Genomic DNA, 25,617 nt, shown 5'->3' on the forward strand with positions numbered 1-25,617 from the left:
CCCTTGCTCACTTACTTTCGTCAATCAAGGTGTGTCCCTCTCCTTCCCTCTCTACTCCCCCTAACAGGCTTCCCTGTTAGGTAAAGTGGTAAAGAATCCACCTGCAGTGCAGAAGATGCAGGTTCAATTCCTGGGTTGGGAATATTGCCTGAAGAAGACAATGGCACCCTACTCCAGTATTCTTGCCTGGAGAAGTCCATGGACAGAGGAGCTTGGCGGGCTACAGTCCATGGACTCAGTAACTAAACGACAACTTCCTGTAACAAACACATTTGCAAGCTTCCAAATGTTACCGTTTCTATTAATGTTTAGCAATATCCAAATAATGCTTGCAAAAAAATGTGAATACTATGCAGGTTAAAAAGAGCCAAACAACTGAAATGCAACTGAGTTTTAATATACCTATAAAAAATATACAATTATCTGATCATCAGAAGTCCCTCATGATACATTTTACATTTCAAGAAATACAGTACAAGTAAGTAAAGAATCTGGATAATTTGTTAAATTGGATTAGACTAGTTCATAGTTTATCTCTTGTTATATGTAATTTCTTTTGAACTTTTAGGATATATTTGATCCTATAATTTTCCTCCAGATATATAAACAAAAATGACACATATTGCAAAAATATGAGAGAACTGGATTTTCTTTTTTTTCTTTTATCATTGCTTTTACTAAAGGTTGTTTTTAAAAAATCCTTTATTGTTAATACATTTAAAAATATGGGTATGAAGGATCATTTGAAATTATAATATCTTACATATTTACAGTGTTTAACAATATCCAAATGCTTGCATATGCAAATGTTGATTTTTCTAACAACCTTGGTGCAGGAGATAAGGCAACAGAAGATCAAAGGTTTAAGGTTACATATAAATAGCAAATTTTAAAACTAAGACCCAAATTTGGGCCTTTCTCATCCACCCACTGGTATTTCTCTCCTATCACATGGTAAACTGAATTCCTGTCATGAGCAGGAGGATAGAGAAGGTGATACTTTATAAGCACACTCTTATTTTACAAGTCAATTTTGTAAGTTATCATTCAAATTCCTCAATATTCTTCATGATTTCCATGTACTTCTATTCTTACCCATGTATTATGCTAAAGGAATTAGATAACCTCAAAAAAGCCAGAAAGAAACCTCAAAACTTCCTGCTGTGCTTTTCAAGGCAGCTCAATAGTTCAGTTTAAATAATACTTTAATTTTTTTTAAACACCTATTATAGAAAACTATACTAAAAGTTCTTCATTCCACATTCTAAGATCTAACTCTAATCTGAGGGAAAGAAAAAGATGGGGATGAGAATATATTGATAGTGTAAGGACAAAAATCCATTTATAAGTCTTGTCTTTGTCCATTTGCAGCTGTCTTCCATTTCTACTCTTTTAGACAGACAGAGCACATAAACCCAGTCCAGTCTCGCTACCATGAGATTCAGCCTTAAGTCTGAACTCACCCTTCTCTGCAATTGGTGTGGTAAGTGTTAGGGTCTTCAAAAGATCCAGCGATTAAGTCAGCATTTATAGTCACTTATCATCTGTTTTGGAAAATGAAGTTCTTGGAATAAAATAACCTTAATAAATTAACTGAAACACACAGACCTCAGGTGTTTTTGAACATGTGAGTATCAACCCAATCAAACAAGACACCATGTGAGCAATTAAGTATTTGCCCATTATGATTAGAATTGCAGTTCACAGTATGCCCAATCTTCAGCCACGGGTTCTTCATACAGTCTGATGCAGCAAGTGTGGTATCAATTGTGGAAACGTTCCCCAGGGAAATGTTTGCACTCCAACATGTTCTTAAAAGCTGATAGAATGGATTTATCATAAGGCAAAACCATAAACAAGTTTTGGGTTTGATGGCCACAGAACCTATGTGCACCATGTCAATGTCTTATTCAAAGGGAGGTGTTTGATACAATTTGCTGCATCAGTGAATGTATAAATGAATGAATGAGAATTACAAAGGAATTTAGCAATTTGTACATGGCCAAAAGAACCCAAGTCCTGCTCTAGTGACGAAACCAATGCAATCTTCCTGCCGCACTCGGTGGAGATTTTGAATCATCCAGTCACATCCCACTCCACTCTGCTTAATTATATGAACCACCGGCCCCACTAGAGTAGTACAGAAACAAACAAGAAATGGAGGAGCGAGAAAACCCTGGAGCCTAGCTTTCACTTTTAACCTGATTTTTTTTGGCTTCCAGGGTTGCTGCTCATTAAACAGGAAAAAAAAAAATGTTTGCAATTTTCAAAACATTTTGCATGTTAACTCATTCCAGATGCAAACAACTTCCAAGGCAAAAATCACTGGAGGGTTCGTGGTGAACAGGGCCTAGTTACCAAATGAGGTCACATAAAAATTAAAAAAACACTAAAGAATAAATAGTCCAATTCTGTCCCGGGGGCATGAGCTATGCAGCCCAAGTAAAAATTAAAACCAAATTACAGTCACTAATCAGCATTGCATAACACATCTGACTCATTTGCATACAATGCAATTATCCTGATAGAGGCTGAACTCAACACACCCAGCTGGGTTAGAGTGTCCCCAAGGATGTGAGCCATTGGTCTTTTTCCCTGTGCGTTGGCTGAATTCCCTCATGACCACGACAGCAAATAAAAACCACTCATCAACACCACACAGCACCACTAGACTTGGAACATTTGAAATAAAAGTGATGCAGATTGATGCATGGCTCACGTTCAGGCCCCCTCAGATGAACAAGAAACAGGCTGATTCTAGGTCAGTGCTCCATTTCTAGAACATCCTATTTGATCTCGAGTTTTAGAAAACCATAGTCATCTTATGCTATATAAAGAATTCTTCTTCTGCTTCTTTTGCTTCACCTTGGACTGGCAGAGGAAGGGGACATTTTGAGAGTATCTTCTTAGCACCAAGGTCCCTTTGGCCAGCAAGTGGCAAGGGGTGAACCCTTTCCTTAAAGATCCTGTTGTTTTTGGAAGCAGCTGACCCTGAGAAAGAGGTTGACAAGCATGATGGTGGCTGGTGGGTCTGAAGATTCCTTGGAAATCTGCTTGCAAAAGATGGCCTGGGTTCAGAACTGACCATGGTGAATCCGGTGTCAACATTTGTCTCTGCCTCCAGCTTCTCGAAGCTGTTTTCCCAGCCGAGGACCTTCATTCTGGCCCCGGGTTCGAGGTGAAGAGAAGACAGTTGCGGTTGGGATTCCGTGGCTGGGCTGCTGGGCTGAGCTGAGCCACCAGCGCTTTTCCACCAAGTGTTACTGGAACCGTCTGACACTGGCCGCCCACCAGGCTCAGGCAGCTCCACGGAGCTCACCTTGAACCTCCTGCCCCGAATCCTTCGACTCCTCAACTCTAGGGTCCTGATTGCAGAGACAGGGGTCAGCCTGGAGCCATGGGGAAGAGTGTCAGCTCCCAAGGTGCCATTCAGAAAAGGAGGCTCACCATTCCTCACACCAAGTCCTGGATTCAACTGGACCTACGGGACAAGGAGAAGAGTTAATGTTTTCCATTAAGTAAGTGCCAAGAACAGCTTCCCTGGTGGCTCAGAGGTTAAAGCGTCTGCCTGCAATGAAGGAGACCTGGGTTCGATCCCTGGGTTGGGAAGATCCCCTGGAGAAGGAAATGGCAACTCAATCCAGTTTTCTTGCCTGGAGAATCCCATAGATGGAGGAGCCTGGTGGACTACAGTCCATGGGGTCGCAAAGAGTCGGACACGACTGAGTGACTTCACTTCACTTTCAAAGAACAGATTACATCATACTCAGGCTTCTGCCATGCTGTGCTCATGCAGACTTTCAATAAAGTCAGTTGAACTGAATAGAAGTAAGAGGTACAGTCCTTCAACAGGATGAGCTGCCACCTTTGCTTCCTGGACATTATGTTCTACCTTTTTCTTTAATCTAATAAAGTTTTTCTCTTCTGGAACTGGAATCTGGCTATTTACACATTCAGAAATTGTTCAGGATTGATATTAGACTATGCAATCTAGAGGAGCCTCCGTGTCACTAATTTTTACCTGAACTCTATTGGAATTTTACAAGGCTGACCCTTCTCCTTTACATTTGAAGATTTCTCCTTAAATTTCTATGTCCACACATTCTTCTGGATTTTCTTTTTCCATCCACCCCTCTCAGTTTCATCACAGGACATAGTTCTTCAGTGCTAACCTGGGCCATCTTCTCTTCTCAGTCTGCACACTCTGTCAGGAAAATCTCATTAAATCCCATGCCTTCAACTATTATCTAACTGATGAAGGCATCGGAAAGTCATTATAGTTCAGATCCATCTCTTAAGCTTCAGACTTATCTATCCAACCGTCATCCAGGCACAAGCTCCTAAAACTCAACATGTCCAAAGGTGAACTCATCGCCCTCCTCTCACTAAATCTATTCTGCTAACTCTTCTCCCTCTCATAGAACCTGGCATCATTTGCTTCATGCTAGCCAAGCAAGAGCTTCATTTTCCCCTCCTCATCCTCCATGTCACCCATTCCCATGGACTCTGTCTTCCAAAGACTTCTCGGGTCTTCCTGTCCCTCCATGTCCACTGCCATTAACCCTAGGGCAGATGTCAGCATCACTCGTTGAAATACTGCAACAGCCATCTGTCGGGACACCTCATGGGTGCTCCTGGCCTCCCTCTAATCCATTCTCCACTCTACAACCAGAGGAGCTTTGAAAACAGTTTTATCATGTCACCCTCCTGCTTCAAGTGGCTCCCTGCTCTTCTTAAGATAAAATCAAATCCCTTAAATAGACCACCATACCCTTCAGGGCTTCCCTGGTGGCTCAGATGGTAAAAAATCTGCCTGCAATATAGGAACCCAGGTTCAATCCCTGGGTCGGGAAGATCCCCTGGAGAAGGACATGGTAACCCACTCCAGTATTCTTGCCTGGAGAACTCCATGGACAGAGGAGCTTGGTGAGCAATAGTCCATGGGGCCTCATAGAGTCGGACACAACTAAACAACTAACACTTTCTTTATTTTTCATACCCTTCACAGCAAATAGATGGGGAAACAATGGAAACAACGACAGACTATTTTCTCGGGCTCCAAAATCATTGTGGACAGTGACTGCAGCCATGAAATTAAAAGATGCTTTCTCCTTGGAATAAAAGCTATAACAAACCTAGACAGAGTATTAAAAAACAGAAATATCACTTTGCCGACAAAAGTCCATATAGTCAAAGCTATGGTTTTTCCGAGTTGGACCATAAAGAAGACTGAGCACCAAAGAATTGATGCTTTCAAATTGTGGTGCTGGAGAAGACTCTTGAGAGTCCCTTGGACAGCAAAGAGATCAAACCAGATAATCCTACAGGAAATCAACCCTGAATATCCATTGGAAGGACTTATGCTGAAGCTGAAGCTCCAGTATTTTGGCCACCTGATGTGAAGAGCCGTCTCATTGGAAAAGACCCTGATGCTGGGAAAGATTGAAGGCAGGAGAAGAACAGGGCAACAGAGGATGAGATGGTTGGGTGGCATCATCAACTCAATGGACATGAGTTTGAGCAAACTCCAGGAGATAGTGAAGGACAGGGAACCCTGGCATGCTGCAGTCCATGGGGTCACAATGAGTCAGACATGCCTGATAAACTGAACAACAACGAATACCCTTCACAGTCTGGCCTTTCTTACTCCAGCTTAATTCACCCCTTCTTCCTCTTGTCAAAATTGAGCCTTTTTCAATTCTTGGAACATTATTTGTTCTTTCCTAATGCCAGTGTTTGTGTATATTATTTCCTCTGTCTGGGATATGTCACCTCTGACTCTTTTTCCTGAAAACTCCTACCTTTCGTCAACTCCAAGCTTACACATCATTTCCTCCTAGAAGCCTTCTCCGTGTTACTGAATCTGGGTTGTTGTTCAATCGCTAAGTCACGTCTGACTCCTTGTGACCCTTTGGACTATAACCAGCCAAGATCCTTTGTTCATGATTTTTCAGACAAGAATACTGGTGTGGGTTCCATTTCCTTCTCCAGAGATCTTCCTGGACCAGGGATTGAACCTGTGTCTCCTGCACTGGCAGGCAGATTCTTTACCACTGAACGACCAGAAAAGAAAGTGAAAGTGAAAGTGAAAGCCGCTCAGTGGCATCTGACTCTTTGCGATCCCATGTAGCCTGCCAAGCTCCTCTGTCCATGGAATTCTCCAAGCAAGAATACTGGAGTGGGTTGACATTTCCTCCTCCAAGGGATCTTCCTGACCCGGGGATCAAACTGGTGTGTCCTGCATTGCAAGTCAATTCTCTACCATGAGCCACCAGGGAAGCCATCAGAGGTGCCCCTAAATATTGGTTCTGTCACTTATTAGTTGTGGGACTTGAAACAAGTTACCTAATTTTTCTGTACCTTGGTTTCCTCATACATAGAAGGAGATGATAATAAGTACCAATGTCAGAGAGTTGCTGAGAAGTTTAAACTGTAACAGTGCCCAGGACACAGTGTTCCTAAACATCAGTTGGCTACTCTCATCATCATTAATCATACTACTTGCTGTCCTGGCAGCCTGTACTTTCCGTATCCTAGTAGTCACCATGCTATTCTGCAGTTGTGTGCTCAAATTCTCTAGATCTTCTTCTAGACTTTGCCAACTGGAAGAGTTAGGACTTTATACACCATCTTGATCACTATATCTCCAGTACTTAGCACAATGCCCAACATGTGGTAAGTAATCACTAGATGTCTGTTGGATAAATAAATAAAGCTTAATGCCTATCAAATTGTTTGTGTGTAGAAATGTATGTCCCCTAATTATTGGCCATTAAGTGGATACAAAGTCTTTTCAAGAAACTGCAGAAGGACATCCATCCTATGGATGGTCATTTCTGCAATCTTTAAGAGAGAGAACATCAACTTTTCCTTTTTTTAAGAGAAGTCCTTAGACCATATGGTAGAAGAAAGTACAAAATTTTTACTATAGAAATGCAGGTTGTACAGTTGGAGTGAAGAATTTTCAGGAGAAACATAATGCTGAGTGATTGAGATAAATCTCAAGAGAAAATGAAGCTTCTCTTGCCAAATAAGCAATTGAAATGCATTTGTAGAGATTCTGTTTATTTAGAGCACATCTTTCTAAGAAATATTTGTAAAATGTTACGGATTGAGAGCTAGGTGTTTTCGAGTTTCAGGGAACATTAGCAAATACCTTGATGAACAGGAAGATTATTTGTCACACATTTGGCTCCAAACACTTGAGAAATAAGAGACTGCATCACTGAAACATGATCAAGCTGTTAAGGAAAATCTGACATCACGCAGGGAAAAAAATATTGTCTCTTACTAAAAGTGATTCTAAGAAATAGCAAGATTTCTCCTACATTGAGGAAAAAAAAAAAAGACTGCATGGTTCCCACATGTGTGGCCAAAAAGAAAAAAGGCCTTCTTTCCAGGGAAACTAGTCAACCCAAGTCTAACATGCTGGTGTATCATCATAGCCTAACTGACCTACAGAAGCTGAAACTCTAATACTTTGGCCACCTAATGCAAAGAGCTGACTCATTTGAAAAGATCCCAATTCTGGGAAAGATTGAGGGCAGGAGGAGAAGGGAATGATAAAGGATGAGGTGTTTGGATGGCATCACTGACCAATGGACATGAGTTTGGATAAACTCTGGGAGTTGGTGATGGACAGGGAAGCCTGGCATGCTGCAGTCCATGGGGTCGCAAAGAGTTGGACATGATTGAGTGACTGAAGTGAACTGACCCGTGGAAGAGGAATACCCAACTCCAGCTTCATCTAGCCTTTCATGTGAGAGAAGTGAAGTATTCAACTCTAGCCCACTCTAGCCATTCTCTTCCACCTAAGAGAGAAAAAACGTGTAAACGCTTGTGAAGTTCAAGGCATAGACTCATTAAGACTGAGACCTAATCTTATAATGACTCCCTTCCCCCAACTCCTTGCCACCACATTAGTAAAGCATTATTTACAGCTGTTCCTATGTCTCCTACATCATCCTGGCTATCAGGGGAAAAAAAAATTACAAGACATTACAAAAGGTAAAAAGGCACAGTGAAAAGACAGAGCAAGTATCAGAATCAGATGTGGCAGGGATGTTGGAATTATCAGGCCAGTAATTTAAAATAATTCTGATTAATATACTAAAGACTCTAATGGATAAAGTAAATAGCATGCAAGAACAGATGGCAATCTGAAAAGAGAGATGGAAGTCCTAAAAGAAGAACCAAAAAGATTAAAAAACAAAAACAAAAAAACACTGTAACAGAAATAAAGAATGACTTTAATGGGCTTCTTAGTAGACCAAACACAGCTGAGGAAACGATCTCTGAGCTAGAGGACATACCAATAAAATCCTTGAAAAAGAAAAACAGAGAGGAAAACACAGGCTGAAACAAAACGTACAAATCAGAATGGACAACCTAAAAACTGGGACAACTACAAAAAGAGTAATTGACATACAATGGAAATACCAGAAGAAGAGAGAATGAAATACTAGAAATATTTGAAACAATAATGACTGAGAATTTCCCCACATTTATGAAAGTCACTCAGTCATGTCCAACTCTTTGCAACCCCATGAACTATACAGTCCATGGAATTCACCAGGCCAGAATACTGGAGCTGGTAGCCCTTCCCTTCTCCAGGGGATCTCCCCAACCTAGGGATCAAATCTAGGTCTCCCTCATTGCAGGCAGATTCTTTACCAGCTGAGCCACCAGGGAAGCTCAAGGAGTGGATAGCCTATCCCTTCTCCAGAGGATCTTCCCAACCCAGGAATTGAACTGGGGTCTTCTGCATTGCAGGCAGATTCTTTACCAGCTGAGCTACCAGGGAAGCCCCCCTAATTTATGTCAAACACCCAACAACAGTTACATCCACTAAGGAGTGAGACTGTAGGATGAAAACTGCCAAGTGGAGAAGAGGGTAGCCCAAGGTATGCATTCAATAAGTATTTGGTGAATGAATAAACACTGACATTCCTGATCACGTATTCAGACATGCATTCATTACCGAGCATCTACTATGTACCCTAATATCAATCTCTCAAAAACACATATCCCAGGCTCTGAGAAGCATCAGACGGTCTGCACTGACAAGAGGTCATATAGGAAAAGACATGGAGAGAGACACAGCATCCTTCTTACGCAGACAATAACTACACTACAGTTTCCACTTTACAAAGCATCTCCATGTATATCCCCCGTTTTGATCTCATAATGCAAATTGTACATGTCACTACCATTCAGAGGCTCTATCAGTGACTGCTGATTATAGTCAGGATAAAATAGAAGCTACTTGGCAAGGCTTTTGCTCATTCACCCAAGAATGGTTTTGCCTACCATGTGCCAGACATTGTTGTAAGTACTGGGAATACAGGAGTGGACCAAAAATGGTCCCTGTCCCCATGGTGCTTACCCCCAGTGGCTGGCCACGTGCCTGAGGATGTGGCCTCTGCCCACCTCCCCATCCTCTTCCCCTAACCCCCTCCCTTCTCTCCAGCCACATGGGGCTATAGGGTGCTTTCTGAACATAATGGCTAAGAAAATGCTATTCTACACGTTCTCACCCATCATCTCCTCCATTCAGAACACTTTCCTCTCGTCTCCATCTGGCTACTTCCTTCTGGGCTCTCCAGTTCAGGCAGGGCCAGGTCTCACCCCTCGGGGAAGCTTTGCCCACCACCCTCACTGGATCTAGCAAACCACCCCCTGCAACCCCCTCAACACACGTCCATCCCGGCCCTGAGGAAGGGTTACATGTGGAGAAGTGAACTTGTGATTATGACTCTCCTGTAAATGCATTCATGCATGCTCAGTCCCTCAGCCATGTCTGTCTCTTTGTGACCTCATAGACTGTAGCCCAACAGGCTCCTCTGCCCATGGAGTTCTCCAGGCAAGAATACTGGAGTGGGTTGCCATTCCCTTCTCCAAGCGATCTTCCTGACCCAGGGATCAAACTCGGGTCTCCTGCATTGTATTATTTTTTTCCGTGGTGGACATCAGTCATTTGTGCTACCCATAATTTGTCCCCTCACTGATCTTCCCTGGGAATTCTTGTTCCCCCTCCCCCAGGAGTCCCAAGAGAGTCTGAGTCCAGAAAAAAACCTAAGGATGCAGGAGAGGAGTGCCTCTGCCTCAGAACTAAGCTATCCACAGAACCCCATTCCCTTGAGTGAGTGACTGAGTGCATTTGACAGAGAAGAGAGTCTGATCCAAGTTGGTACAACTGATGTGAAGTCCAGAAATTTTAGGGGACCCTTGTGGGGTGAAGAACTCAAATGGATCATCTTCAGAGTTGCTGGCAGCCAGCTGCTGACCACAGTGGCCTATTTGGGGAAGTAACAGAGCTCAGAGTCAGCTCCACGGCCTCCTTCTTAAGACCCAGGCTACTTATGCACAAAAAACAATTTAAGAACAGACTTATGGTCACGGGGCAGGGAAGGAAGGAGAAGGTGGGATATATGGAGAGAGTAACATGGAAGCATATGCACTAACATATGTAAAATAGATAGCCAATGGGAATTTGCTGTATAACTCAGGGAACTCAGACCGGGGCTCTGTAACAATTTAGAGGGGTGGGATGGGGAGGAAGGTTCAAGAGAAGGGGACATATGTATACCTATGGATGATTCATCTTGATGTTTGACAGAAAGCAACAAAATTCTGTAAAGCAATTATCCTTAATTAAAAGATAAATAAATTTATTTAAAAAGATAAAAAATTTTAATTTTAAAAAAGAAATAAAATTAAGGCTTGCACACACATGCACGCACACACACGCACGCGCACACACACACACGCTCACACAAAGCCAATGCATTTACCCCTCATTCTCTCTCCCCACAAGGAAGTTTGCAATGGGTTTCATATCCTGAAAAATTCACCCCATTATAGGAGTGAAGTAGCTATAACGTGTTATCTTATATAGTGTATTATATCCGATCCTTTGTACATGAATTCTTCAGGGACTTTTATATGACACCAGAAATAGAAGTTCCCAGAAGATAATTCCCCATTTCGTTTGCAAAAGCCTAACCTCATTGACATTTATCCAAAAAACTATTCTGCACTCCCCAAATTCAACCTAACTTTCCAATGGAGCTAAGCTGTATAAGCCATGATTCAGAAGTAAAAATGTCAGGTAGCCTTTAGAACAGAAATGTCTCTCCTGCTGCACGCACTTATTATATTTTTGCTCGACAGCGAGATTTGAATTCTGGAGATTAAGACTGAAGGAAAATTTTTAGATGCCTTGCAAATTAGTGAATTATATAATAAGCAACTAACAGAAACAGTGTCTATCTGCCTTATGTGAATGAGAAGGTAAAGGATTTAGAGATCGTTTCATATAGAATAAGTATGACTCATATTTTATTAATAACTCAAAGCTGATGAGAACAAAATTAATCAAAGGGAAGGATAATTCATCTTCTAGCCTGTTTTTACCTTATCCAGTAGGTCTTAAAGCACTTCCTGACCATTTCTCAAGGACAGAAACTTTGCTGTGAATATCACGTACACCTCCCTGCCTACACACACTTACACAGAGTACTGGACTGCAGTGGTTAACTGCCTGGTTTCTGAGCCAGGTAAACACTTAATCTTGTGTCTTGAGCAAGTAGCTGGTACCTCTACTCCTTGGTTTTGCCTTTTGTAAAACTTCCTAGGTTGTAAGAAGGACTAAATAAAATAATCAAAGTGAAATACTTAGTCTAGGGCATAATATAAACAATAAGAGCTAAAATTGCTTTCTGGGCACTATCTTAAGCTCTTTATAAATGTCAGGTCACTTAGTGTAAATAACAACCTGTCCTCTAGGAAGATGTTATACTACCCTCATTGTGCTAACAAAGGAACCAAGGTTCAAAAATCATGGTGCTACTAAGTGGCAAGGTTCAACTGCCACATAATGTAGTATAAGACATGACACGTGGTAACTGTAATTATGCTTGCTTTCAGTAGGATGCTTACCAGAAGATCTTTTAATTCAAGCTTTTCTCAATTTTGAAGGGTTCTAACCATCTAACTTGATTTGGGGTAAATTTTGACAGTGATGCAAGATACTTTAAAGTTAAGTCCATAGGACGGCATATTTAACATTTGTTGTTGTTTCTGTTTTAGTCACTAAGTCATGTCTGACTCTCTGTGATCCCATGGACTGTAGCCCACCATGCTTCTCTGTCCATGGGATTCTCCAGGCAAGAATACTGGAGTGGGTTGCCATTTCCTTCTCCATGAGATTGTCCCAAGCCAGGGCTCGAACCCACGTCTCCTACATTGGCAGGAGATTGGCAGATTCTTTATAATTGAGCCACTAGGGAAGCCCAACATAATTAACATTCCCAACTTTAATTATAACTTCAGCTTTCTTAGGTTCACATGGAAAGAACTAATGAAATTTCTGAACCGGAAGATGGGCAAAATATTTGTGTCTAGTTGAGGAACATGGTTAAAGAAAAATCTGAAAAATGGGACATTGTCTGAGTCTACTGCAAACTACATGCTGTAAGCTACCAGGTCACAGCAGCTGAACTTCCTCTTCTGTCAGATGAGGGGATTTGATTAAATCAGTGACTCTCAACTGTGCTATAAGTTACATATTAGCATTATCCAAGGAGCTTTCAAAAACTACCCAAGCCTGGGTGCCCCCAAAGATTCCAGTCTAACTGATCTGGGGTGAAGTCATGACATGAGGAGGTTTGAAAGCTCCCCAGAGATCCTGGTATTCAAACAAGGTTGAGAACCACGACATTACTTCATCTCTTGGCTGTCAAATCACACGGCTACATGGGCATCTAGAGATCACAGAGACCAAACAGACATACCTGAAGCAGAATCTTGTTGCCGTCATAGTCCTGTGTTTGCCACCGGGTGCGGCTGATGGGGACACAGGGATGGGGTAGAAGAGGCACTAACTGGCCAATCTCCTGGACCTTGAACTGCAACACTGAAGCCTCTTTGGGGTCCACCGATGTTCCGAGGGGCAGCTGCTTCAGGGAGAGCTGCAGGGCAAAGGTCTCAGTGGAGTAGAGCACGAAGAAACAGAAGTTGCTCTTTTGCAAGGTGGCTTCTCTCTGCAGGATCATTGCGTAGAGCCGGATGGCGTCTTCGTAGTTATCAAAACTGCAGTAGAGTGTCACTCTCAGGATCTCGGTGCCACAGTGCACCTGCCTCACACCCCAGATGGGCATCTGGCTGTCCAGGCTGTAGAATTCCTGATTGGCAAGAATGTAGGGGCAGGGTCTTCCCTGGGCGTTCTGAGTGGGGTAGCACTGCCATGGCCAATGCTGTAAGGAGTCCAGCACGTGGAATAGCCTCTCCTCACCTAGGTTCTCCTTCAAGAAAAGCAGAACAGACATCCCCGGGAAGCGTGACCGCTTGGAGTGGCACTTGTCATAGTATTTCACTGGACTGGCCCGCTCGGACACAAGAAAGAGACGGATATCTGGGCAAATGCAGTCTAGGAGCTGATCCAAGGTTTGCTGCAAAAGCAAGCCCTGCCCCGCGTTGGCCAGCAGGTGGACAGTCATGGCCGGGGGCTCCGGCATCTCATCCATCGTGGGTGCTGAGGATGACAAAGGATGCTGGCGAATCGGGCCCGCAGGTCCAGCTTCTGAAATGAATCGGAGGGGCGGGAGCTTCCTACACTCAGCCTTCAGCCCAACAGGAAAGCTTCAGGACTTCAGAGCCATGCTCTTACCCTGTATGCCTGGTTGCTGCTGGCCACACTGTAAACGAATCTCCACAGATTCGGGGACAACAGCCTCCATGCAACACACACCAGCAGCGGGGTCCATGTCATCCAGCCGGTGTATAATGTAACTGCGGGTACAGGGCTGTGTCAGGCGCTCCCTGGGTTTCTGTTTGACCTAAAAACCTATAATCCTGAGAAACACTCGAGTGGGTGGTTCTTACAGACACTCAGTAAAGGAAATGACCAGGCAAAAAGGAATAAGAGTCGGCTGTGAGAGGCTGATAGCAATCTGTTTAGTTGAAAAGACATCCATTTTCTGGACCCACAATGGGTTCTGGTTTCCTCCTTCCCTCCCTCCCTGTTTACAGTAGCTGCCAGGCCACCTGAACACAATGATTGCTTTAAAACAATCCTCCCAACTTGTCCCTTGGCCAGGAATTTTCCCCCTTTGTCTTTTTATTTTCTTCTTGAACAATGGATGCCTGGGCTTTGAAGAGAAGTTATTATATCCAAATAATTTTAACTGTTCACTGAAAATGATTCTCTCTGCTGCTAAGTATATTCAAAAGATATTTACTCAAGCCCATTCTTTAGAAAGAATGAGAGCTTTCTAAGGTCAATAATAATCCTTGTTCACTCTGTTGAGGATTTACTACATACCGGTCATAAACTGTTTTAGAACTTTACGTAAATCGGTTTAATCCTCCAGCAAACCTACGAAGAGACCATTGTCCCCAAATTACTGAAAAGGAAACTAAGGCACAGAAAAGTCACGTAACTTGCTCAAGGTGTCAGAGCTAAAAGTGGCTGAGGGAACATTTGAATCCAGGAACTGAGTGAGTGGCCCCCCTGTGAGCCAGGGAGAAGGTACCTCTCTGGGACCCAGATGTCCCAGACTGGACTTTCTCCCTGAATATAAGGAAAGGCTGCCCAAGCAAGTTCTCATTGCTGTTGAATCTCAAAATGAATAATCCTCAATAAGAACATCCAAGCTCTAAATATATAAACTTCCCTGATGGCTCAGATGGTAAAGAATCTGCAATGTAGGAGACCTGGGTTCGATTCCTGGGTTGGGAAGATCCCTTGGAGGAGGGCATGGCTAATACTCAATAACACCCAAGCTCTAAACATAACACCTACCCTAATGTGTTCTAAATATCCATTTAAAAATCATTTGGAATTCTGATAGCTGTGCTACTAAAAATGTGGACAAGCACATTTTTCTAACTGTAATTTTTTTAATGAGAAATTTATTAACACTTTTAGTGCAATTCAGGAGACCCCAGTTCAATTCCTGGGTTGGGAAGATCTGCTGGAGAAGGGATAGGCTACCCACTCCAGTATTCTCAGGCTTCCCTTTTGGCTCAGTTGGTAAAGAATCTGTCTGCAATGTGGGAGACCTGGGTTTGATCCCTGGGTTGGGAAGATCCCCTGGAGAAGGAAAAAGGTACCCACTCCAGTATTCTGGCCTGGAGAATTCCATAGACTGTATAGTCCATGGGGTCCAAAGAGTCGGACATGACTGAGCAAATTTCATACTCACATAACGGAACATCATGTGACTTGATAAATCACAAGTTAAAAAGCACTTCTGTGGTGAAAAACAAAACACAATAAAGTTAAGGTATAACTTACTCTAGCTTCATTTTATATATGTTGATTGCTTTAACAGTACAAGAACCAAATTTAACATCACGTATTGTTATCTGTAGGGCTTCCCTGATGGCTCAGGTGGTAAAGCGTCTGCCTGCAACTCGGGAGACCTGGCTTTGATTCCTGGGTTGAGAAGGTCCCCTGGAGAAGGAAGCGGCAACTCACTCCAGTTTTCTTGCCTGGGAAATCCCATGGATGGAGGAGCCTGGTAGGCTACAGTCCTTGGGGTCACAAAGAGTTCTGTCTTGGGTAGCCCTACATGGCATGGCTCATAGTTTCAATGAGTTAGACAAGGCTGTGATCCCTGTGATCAGATTGGTTAGATTTCTGTGATTGTGGTTTTCAGTCTGTCTGCCCTGATAGGAGAAACTGACTGAAGGGGAAACTGGGTCTTGTTCTGATAGGAAGGGCCATACTCAGTAAATCTTTAATCCAATTTTCTGTTAATGGGTGGAGCTGTGTTCCCTCCCTGCTACTTATCTGGGGCAGAATAACTTCAGATATAAGATCATGGCATCTGGTCCCATCACTTCATGGAAAATAGATGGGGAAACAGTGGAAACAGTGACAGACTTTATTTTGGGGGGCTCCAAAATCACTGCAGATGGTGACTGCAGCCATGAAATTAAAAGACGCTTACTCCTTGGAGAAAAGTTATGACCAACCTAGATAGCATATTAAAAAGCAGAGATATTACTTTGCCAACAAAGGTCCGTCTAGTCAAGGCTATGGTTTTTCCAGTAGTCATGTATGGATGTGAGAGTTGGACCATAAAGAAAGCTGAGCGCCAAAGAATTGATACTTTTGAACTGTGGTGTTGGAAAAGACTCTTGAGAGTCCCTTGGATTGCAAGGAGATCCAACCAGTCCATCCTAAAGGAAATCAGCCCTGGGTGTTCATTGGAAGGACTGATGGCTGAAGCTGAAACTCCAGTACTTTGTCCACCTGATGAGAAGAACTAACTCATTTGAAAAGACTCTGATTCTGGGAAAGATTGACAGTGGGAGGAGAAGGGAACGACGGAGGATGAGATGTTTGGATGGCATCACTGACTCAATGGACATGAGTTTGAGTAAACTGCGGGAGTTGGTGATGGACAGGGAGGCCTAGCGTGCTGCAGTCCATGGGGTCGCAAAGAGTCGGACATGACAGCAACTGAAGTGAACTGAACTGATTGTTATCTGTGGGCTTCCCTGGTAGCTCAGATGGTAAAGAATCTGCCTGCAGTGCAGGAGACCTGGGTTCGATCCCTGGGTTGGGAAGATACCCTGGGGGAGAGCATGGCAACCCACTCCAGTATTCTTGCCTGGAAAATCCCCAGGGACAGAGGAACCTGGCGGTGGCGGACTACAATCCGTGGGGTCAAAAAGAGTTGGACACGACTGAGCAACTAAGCACGGCACTGTTATCTGCAGAAGGGAATCATTTCTATTCAGTTTTTTTCCTTTTTTAAGTTTTGTGTATGTATTTATTTTTGGCTGCACTGGGTCTTCCTTCCTCTAGTCGTGGTGAGCAGGAACTACTCTCTAGTTGCGGTGTGTGGGCTTCTCACTGCGGTGGCTTCTCTTGTTTCAGAGCATGGGTTCTAGGGTGCATGGTTCTCAGTAGCTGCGCCACGTTTGCTCAGCAGTTGTGGTGCATGGGTTTAGTTATTCTGTGACACATGGAATTCTCCCAGACCAGGGACAAACCCATGTCCCTGCATTGGCAGGGCTCTCCACCACTGAGCCACCAGGGAAGCCCCTCAGCTTTCCTTCCTAAATCTAACCTATACTTCTAATCATTTGAGTTTTGTAAATCCTATACATTTTGCAATGGAAAAATCTATAAATACAGTTTATTACGGATACATTGATTTTTAATTACCATCTGTGATTCAGTAATTGAATTCATTTTGCTCCAACTTTCCAAAAATCATTAGACTTTTTAAAGGCATTATAGTTCTGAAGCTTTAAAAAAAAAAAAAAACTCTTAATTTAGATTCCACACTGGCATGTGAAGACAGTAACTTTCTCATTCCTCAGTACAATTACCCTTTCCTTTCTGCAGTCCTTCACTCACAGAGCTGATGCAGGCATTCAAGACTTTAGACAGTTTTTGGAAAAGTGTTTGCCATTCTACAAATAACTCTAAAGATTCAAGAAGAAAAATTATACCCCTGAGACAAAGATATTAACTCACAACATTTTGTAGAAGGCAAGTGTTTAAGCCCTTATATAGAAAAGGTTTTCCTCCTTGATGTTGTTTTAATCTTCCATCTAGCGTTAAAACATTATTTTTTCCTCATGAGGTTGTCATATCTGTCAGGAATAAAAAGATTTCTTTAATTTAATGGCTGCCTAACTGCCAAGAAACAGGTGGATGGGGGAGGGGGCCACCAACCTCCTTTCTGACTGGCTGCCTCTGTGGTTATTATTTCTCCAAGAACAACCTAAAATATTGACGCCTTCCCATCCCTCATGCCCAGTAATAGCCTCCATTCCTCATAGCCCCCTCCACTCATCACAGTGGCCAGATTCAGCTGGGCTCCACGGTACTCTTCATTTGTGCACACTGCCTCTGTTGAAAGCACAGGTGGAAATATTAGGGGAAGTCATCAGCTTTGCCTCCCAGTACCTGGACAGCTGACACTCTATTCACTACGTTTTTTCCCCTGAAACTTGGGAAAGATGCCCAGGTATCTGTCAATCACCAGCTTCTGGACGGCAGCCAGCTGGTCAACTCTTCACAACAAAGTGGAGAAGCTGGTGACAGGCACTGCCAGGAACTCTAAGAAATCAGCTAGTTAGGAGGGTTTGTTGGAACCCACGGACGGCCTCTGAGATTTGTCCCTACGGCAAATCTCGTAAATACACCAGGAGACATTCAAATCCTGAAATCCCACCCGCATCCCAAGAAAACTTTGAGCTTCTTTCTCTCTTTATAAGTGAAAGTGAAGTCATTCAGTCATGTCCGACTCTTTGTGACCCAGTGGTCTGTAGCCCACCATGCTCCTCTGTCCATGGGATTTTCCAGGCAAAAGTACTGGAGTGGGTTGCCATTTCCTTCTCCAGAGGATCTTCCTGACCCAGGGATTGAACCCAGGTCTCCCGCATTGTAAGCAAGACGCTTTACTGTCTGAGCCACCAGGGAAGACATATTATAAAGTTTGTCTATTTATCCCACATGTTGACAGTCAGCCACTTGCCCACAACAGAGAACAGATAATCACCAAGTCTTGCTTTGGAAAAGCAACTTCAATTATTGTCATCAGGGATCAAGGTCACTGCAGGATGCATGGAAACTCCTACGAGGGACACCAACCTAGACAAGAGGGACAAGGAAGCCCAAGGAAGAGGAGATGCTGGCAGGGGACCGCCCCCCCTTCCATCTTTCTCCACATGTATCCAGAGAGATACCGAGCATCTTGACTTTGATCACTCTGAGTGGCATTAACTTGAAGCCCATCTGGAGCAAGCTGTGGGCTGGCCATGGACCTCAGTGTGCCTGAACATTACAATCATCTGGGTGCTTTTCAAGAGATTTTGCCCAAGCCCAGTTGCAAGCCAATTCTATCAGAACCTGCCTGATCTCATTAACCTGCATTATGATATTACCCTCTGAATATCTCTAAAATCTGCCCACTTCTCCCCATTTTTATCATCACATATGGGACTGTATTATATACCCTGAAGCAATCCCCTACAGGTACATTCTAGCCTCTTCTAACCTGTTCTTCATGCTGCAACAAAGAGGGCATTTTTGAAACACACGTCACTAAACACATCATGTCCCTTGCTTAAAATCCTTCAGTGCCATCCCTGTTTTGTTTTGATCTTTTAGGAAAAAAGATCAAAACAGTAACTCCACAGGGGAGACATCATTGTGACAGACATCAGGGAAATCAAGTGACTGAGGTTAACAATACCAGTAATAAGACAAACAACTTCTATGGAAGTCTTGCCAGAAGTTCATAACCTTGGTCAAACCCTGAGAAAACATCAGACAAGCTGACACTGAGAGACATTCTACTTAATAAATGATGAGTGCTCTTCAAAAGTCTGAAGGTTATGAAGAATAAAATTGGAAATGTTACAGATTGGAGGAGACGAAGGAGACACAGCAAACGAATGGGATGTGGATTCTGGATTGGATCCTGGAATAGAGAGAGATAATGGGGGAAATGAGTGAAATTGGAATAAGTGCTTAGTTTAGTTAGGAATATCATACCAATGTTTTTTTCCTGGTTTTGGTAACCATACATACTCATGAAAGTTGTTAATCTTAGGAGGACTTAGGAGAAGCATAGATGGAATTCTCTGTACTACTTTTTCAGTTTTTCTATAGGTTGAAAATGATTTCAAAACAAAAAGTTAAGAAGAAAATCTTTAAAAAAAAAAAAAAGAGAAGATACTATTTGAAGTCCCAGAAGGTGGGAAGAAAAGGAGCCAGGCAGGTGAGGAGACTGGGTGTGGGGAAGAAGGAGGAATTCCAGGAAGAGGAAACTGCTGGGGACAAGCTATATACACCTGCAGAAGAGCAAGGAGCCTGTGATACATGGACTGAACTCAAGGTGGCTGCCGGGTGGGAACACAGATAGGGGTAAGAAGCTGGAAAGGCAGCCAGGCTTCAAAAGTCATCATAAAGACTTTGGAATTTCTTCTACTGGGAGCAGAACCACAGAAAGTTTCAAGCTGAGAACTGGCTTGAAAAGGAAATCATGTTTTAAGGAAGACCTGGATAGGAGTGAGATATGGAAAGTCAAAGTGAATGGACAGGCTTATTGGATGTGGGTAGAAAGTTGCAGTGACGGGACCAAGGGACCTCCCAGTGTGGTATTTACAGTTGAGGCTGTAAATACCACAAGGCCATCAAAGAGGGATGGTTGGAGAAAGGCAGCAGCTGGGAGTTAAGTTGAGGGGTGCGTTCCGGACAATGAGTGTAGATGCTTGTGGGTCACCCAAGTTGAGATGTCTGGTGGCCATTTAACATGGAATCTAGAGGGGAGCCACAGATCAGAGAAGGTGGGTGGGGAACCATTGATTTCTGGGCAACTGTGGGAATTCACATGATGATGTAGGTGGAGAATCTACAACGAGAACAGGCAAGGCAACAAGCAGACGGGACCCTGGAACAGAATAAGGGACATGGGGCATGTGAGTGGCACCCAGAGAGAACTGAAGAGTGGCCTCACTGTACAAAACCTGCGTGGGTGTTTGTGTCTTGGGTTGTGAGGGTTTCAGGAGATAGTGTTGGCCGGAAAGTCCACAAGACTCAGTATTACAGAATAACACTTGTGACTCAGTCTACCTCCTCAATGGAGCAAACTCAAAGAAAGCACTGAGCAGACTTTGAGTCATTCAAGCCTCTTTTCCTCGCTCCCCAGACAACCTGAACTCTGACTCTTTGTCTGATACTCATTTGCTAGCCAGGAGCTAGAAATTCAGAACTTGAGGTGGGAGCTGGAGAAAAGGTGCTGGGATGGGATTGTGGTGTGCTCACTTTTAAACCCTTGACAGCAGCCTACAACCCTGTATCTGCAGAGCAGGCACAAGATAGAAGGAATCTGCAGGGAAGAAGGAATCTTGGCATCTTCTAAAATATAAGAGCTGTGGGGAAGTGAAAGGGCTTTCCCAGCCTCACGTAGCTGGTTAGTGGCAGAGCCTGGGTTTCTGGTTTTTGAAACATGCTTCCCCACCACTCCCAAGGAAAGCCATGCACAGCAGCTGCATATATACAGTCAGGTGAGAGCCATTCAAGTTCAAGACTCATGTCAGCACATAAAAGGAAAAAGGAAGGTATGAGGGTTGGGCATTATACACACTGGGTCCCATGCCCTGGACACCTCTGGTTCACGTGTTTCTCCATCCTTAGCATTCCTGCTCCGATACTCTTTATATACTCAGCATTCACCACCCCAGACCTTCTCCTAAACACACACACACACACACACACACACACACACACATCCTGTACCCTGTGGTCAGAACTTCTGGCTTCTCTAGGAGTTAGAACCAGTGGCAGGCAGATAATGGAAACCTCTACGATTCCCACCCCACTCTGGGCTCCTCCAGGCAGAGAAGGGGAGGGAAAAAGTGGCCGTGGCAAGCTTCTTCTCCAGGCTGGCGTGGCTCTTAGCTGACGCTTCTCTCCTGGCTCCCCAGAGGATCACCCCTGCCCAACCCCAAACAATGCTATCAGGCTTCCTATTAAATTGCCATCTGTTTCCCCTTTCCCAGGACAATGCAGTCCAGTCACAGAGCCTGTGAGCAGATACCCAGCGTTTTCACAGGTGCGACAAAGAAGGTGCATTTCCTCCATCAACTTTGTGGTAGTCTTCTGCTCTGACATCATTTCTAAGGCTCTGACCAGTTATTGTTCCTGACTGAACCCCTCAGTAGCTGTTGTTGACTGAGCTAAAATCGTACAACATAAAAGTTGTGAGTTAGATTTCATCCAAGATCTTACTGAGGACGACAGCCCGGAAGACAGCCTCTCAAATAGCTTTGAGGAGCTACTAAAAAGAGGTGAGGCAGGAGCCAGATATACATGAACCTTTTTCCTGGGAAAAACATGTAGTCAAGCCTAATAAGATTACTGCCAGTCACAAAAAACAGACATCTCAAGTTTTTTATTTTAGTGCTTTTCTACGTTCTGGAAGATGAAAGAATCTGGGGTCTTTGCAAATTTTCCATAGACATGCATCTTAACTACCTAGGGGCCAGTATATCCAAAGCACAGGATGCTTCCTGTTTTTCTCCATCTTGAATTCCCCTCAGGGTGCAATGCCTGAAGTGCCTAAAGGCTTGACCCTTGTAGAACTGGAATGGTAGGCAACATTTTTTCTCTGCACTGTGTAAGAAGGAGAGGAGAAGGAAACAAGCTATGAGCCAGGGATGCGAGCCACTCTACTGAGCTCTGCTGCCCACACAGCGAGGACCTGGAATTTCTAATCCTTCAGGTTTGGTTTCATCATTCATTAAAGATAAAAAGTAGCAATAATAATAATTGGTCTGCCTTGGGCTTCCCTGATGACTCAGTGGTAAAGAAACCGCCTGCCAATACAGGAGACACAGACTCGATCCCTGGTCCAGGAAGATCCCATATGTAGCAGAGCAACTAAGCCCCTGAGCCACAGCTACGGAGCCTGTTCTCTAGAGCTTGGGAGCAGTAGCTACAAAAGCCTGAGCACCCTACAGCCCCATGCTCCGCAACAAGAGAAGCCACCGCAGCGAGAAGCCCACAAACTACAGCTAGAGAGTAGGCTCTACTCACCACAAGTAGAGCAAGGCTGCACACAGCAACAAAGGCTCAGAACAGCCAAAAATAAATTAAATAAATAAATAAAAATAAAATTATTAATAATAATAATTGACCCGCCTCTCTACATGGAGTGAATCAAATAAACTAAAATACCCTAGCGGGCCACCCAAGCTCTCAAGTGTTCTGCTAGTGTAGTCATCGCTTTATGAAAGATTTTTATGTTTAATATGGGTTTTAACTCCCCAAATAATATCCAGTAAATGGGTACTACTGGGTATCACAAATGGGTATCTAGCAAAAGGAATGATGGATAAATTAGTGTACACTACTTTCACGGAATACTATGCAACTGTAAGAAACAATGAGGAGACTTGGGAGAAGCAAACTGACACCACCCAGTAAGGCTGAAGAGCTCCATACCCTACACTCAGCATTTCCCCTCCCAAGTATAGACTCTGGAGAAATTCTCTCACATACACACGAAAGAAGGGAAATTCAAGAATGTTTTATAACTGCATTGATTGAAACACTAAAAAAAGGAGTAGGGGGAGAGGGAACCATCAGAATGCACCAAAAGAAGAATAGATAACTATTTATATCACATTCTTGCATTAGAATCAAGGGAAATGAATGAGCCTGAACTACCCACTTCAGTCTGAATGAATTTCATAAACATAAATTTGAGTGAAAAAAGCAAGTTTCAGAAAATACATATAGAATGATACCATTGTTTTAAAATTTGGAAACATGCAAGAACTCTCGCATGGTGGTGGGTATAAACCTAGGTAGCCAAAGAATGGGCCTCCCTGGTGGCTCAGATGGTAAAGAACTTGCCTGCAACATGAGAGAACCAGGTTTGATCCCTGGGTCCGGAAGATCCTCTGGAGAAGGGAATGGCAACCCACTCCAGTACTCTTGTCTGGAGAATCCTATGGACAAAGGATCCTGGTGGGTTACAGTCCATGGGGTCACAAAGAGTCAGACATGACTGAGCAGTTTTCAACTTCTGGGCAAAGAATAAAGAAATTCATGGGGACAAGAAGCACTAAATTCAAGATGTTGCAGGGGGATATGATCAATGTATTGATCATCTTTATTTATCAAGCTGGGTGGTGGGTACAGGTGTGCTCATTATATTGTTTCTAGACCTTTCTAAAGTATTTCATTATCATTTTAATGGGGGAGACATATTACATACCAACCTCAGGACTTCCCTGGTGGCCCAGTGGCTAAGACTTCATCTTCCAATGCAGGGATGCAAGTTTGATCCCTGGTCAGGAAACTAAGATCCCACATGTCTCAAGGCCAAAAAAACAAAACATAAAATGAAGCAATACTGTAACAGATTCAATAAAGACTTTAAAAATGGCCCATATAAAAAAAAATATTCCTATGTATCAACCTAGAAAGATAGCCCCAGTATAGTATTAAATGAAATGAAAGCCTTTGTATACCTCATAAGATTCTGATTTCATATATATGTATGTATGTGTATTATTGATAAATACAGGAGGGAAGTCTAAAGGATATAAACCAAGTCTGAATAAGAGTGACAATAGAGGATACTTCAGAGAGATGGGATTACAAGATAAAAGAATATTTCTTTTCTTTGTTTCTTCATGTATTTCTATGTTACTTATATTTATTACAAATACCATGTATTATTTTTAGAATTCAATAATAATATGTGCACAAATTCAAGTAATATATGAACATCAGTCTTCTAATCCATTCTTTCAACAAATGTTTCTAAGTACCTATCATGTAATTCAGGCACAGGGTTAGATGCTGAGGACACCATAACTAACAAAAATTAATGCTGCCTTAGTCTTCATGGAGTTTATATTTCAATGGCAGAGACAAATATTGGTCAAATCATCACTCAGTGAAATGTAAAGTGGTACCCATGTTACATTACAGACAGCAGGGTAGAATATTTGCCCTGTTCAGGAAGTCAAACAGGCCATCTCAGAATAAGGAAGCTGTGATCTTGAAAAGAAGCAGAATTTACCTGGGAGAAGCGGGAAGGACCTTCTAAGACAAGGACCAGCACATGCAAAGGCCCTGTGGTATGCAGGGCCATGGTGGAATGAAGGGTTTGTTCATGTAGCTGCTGGTGCCATGTGCTAAGACAGGAAATTCTGCAGGAAGAGCAGGTTTAGCTGGATGTGGCCAGGAAGTTTTCATATATGAGTTTCAGAAGATGTCATATGATACAGAATGTTATTAGCAACCCAGGAAAGAAGAAAGTCCTGACAGTATCAGACAAATAATAATAACGCTAATACTTACTGAATATTTACTGTGTGCCAGGCACTGTTCTAAATATTGGATCTATTAACTAACTTAAACATCACACCAACTTTATGAGGTAGGTACTATGCTTATTTCCATTTTATAGATGAGAACATCGAGAAACAGATGGAAAAACATAAAAGCACAGAAGTTTTGGTCATATGATACCTGAATATGTAAAGGCAAAATAACTTTTAATTATTTGATGTTTTCATTTTCTGTTACAATAGTAATAATTTTACAGAAAATCTGAGGTTCTCCAAACTGGGGACTATGTACTGAAACCTGAGCATTTCAAAAACGTTTGCTACAGAAAGTTGTTCACTGTTAGCTGAATATATGTGGCAAATTTTCCACACAATGCACTTGATTTCTGTTCCCCTAGTGGAAAAATGTTAGCTATTTGTCAATAATTTGGGTTACAGGTAAACTATAATTAATAAGCTATAGCAATATTTTCTTACTAGAAGCTTAAGAAACAATCCCAAAGAAATAAAACAAAACAATGACAAAAAATCCTGCCAGCCTTTGCAAAAGGGATCATAAGCGTTATGAACTCTCATCTGTGTGTTAGACAGGTACACAGCCAACTTAAGTACTTGCATTCATGAAGTGACACATCTATGAATTAGTAAGGATGACGCCAGCTGACTGGGAACCATAAACAATTGTTAAACATTTTCCTAACATATAACGTGCAGCTTTTAAAATATTCTAGAAAGAGGGATATAATAGAACACCACACCTCAAATTCTGCCACAGAC

At 42.8% G+C, this 25,617-nt stretch overlaps 1 protein-coding gene across 1 annotated transcript; it reads right to left on the reverse strand.

Moving 5' to 3' along the window:
- Positions 1–684: 684 nt before the first annotated feature.
- FAM124B (family with sequence similarity 124 member B) lies at positions 685–13,780 on the reverse strand. Its single transcript, NM_001101870.1, is given in 2 exon segments — positions 685–3,481; positions 12,795–13,780. Coding segments are annotated over 2 exon segments (1,386 nt in total). The 5' UTR covers positions 13,527–13,780; the 3' UTR covers positions 685–2,827.
- Positions 13,781–25,617: the final 11,837 nt, after the last annotated feature.

This window comes from Bos taurus, chromosome 2, assembly GCF_002263795.3.
Source record: "Bos taurus isolate L1 Dominette 01449 registration number 42190680 breed Hereford chromosome 2, ARS-UCD2.0, whole genome shotgun sequence".
Lineage (NCBI taxonomy): Eukaryota > Metazoa > Chordata > Mammalia > Artiodactyla > Bovidae > Bos > Bos taurus.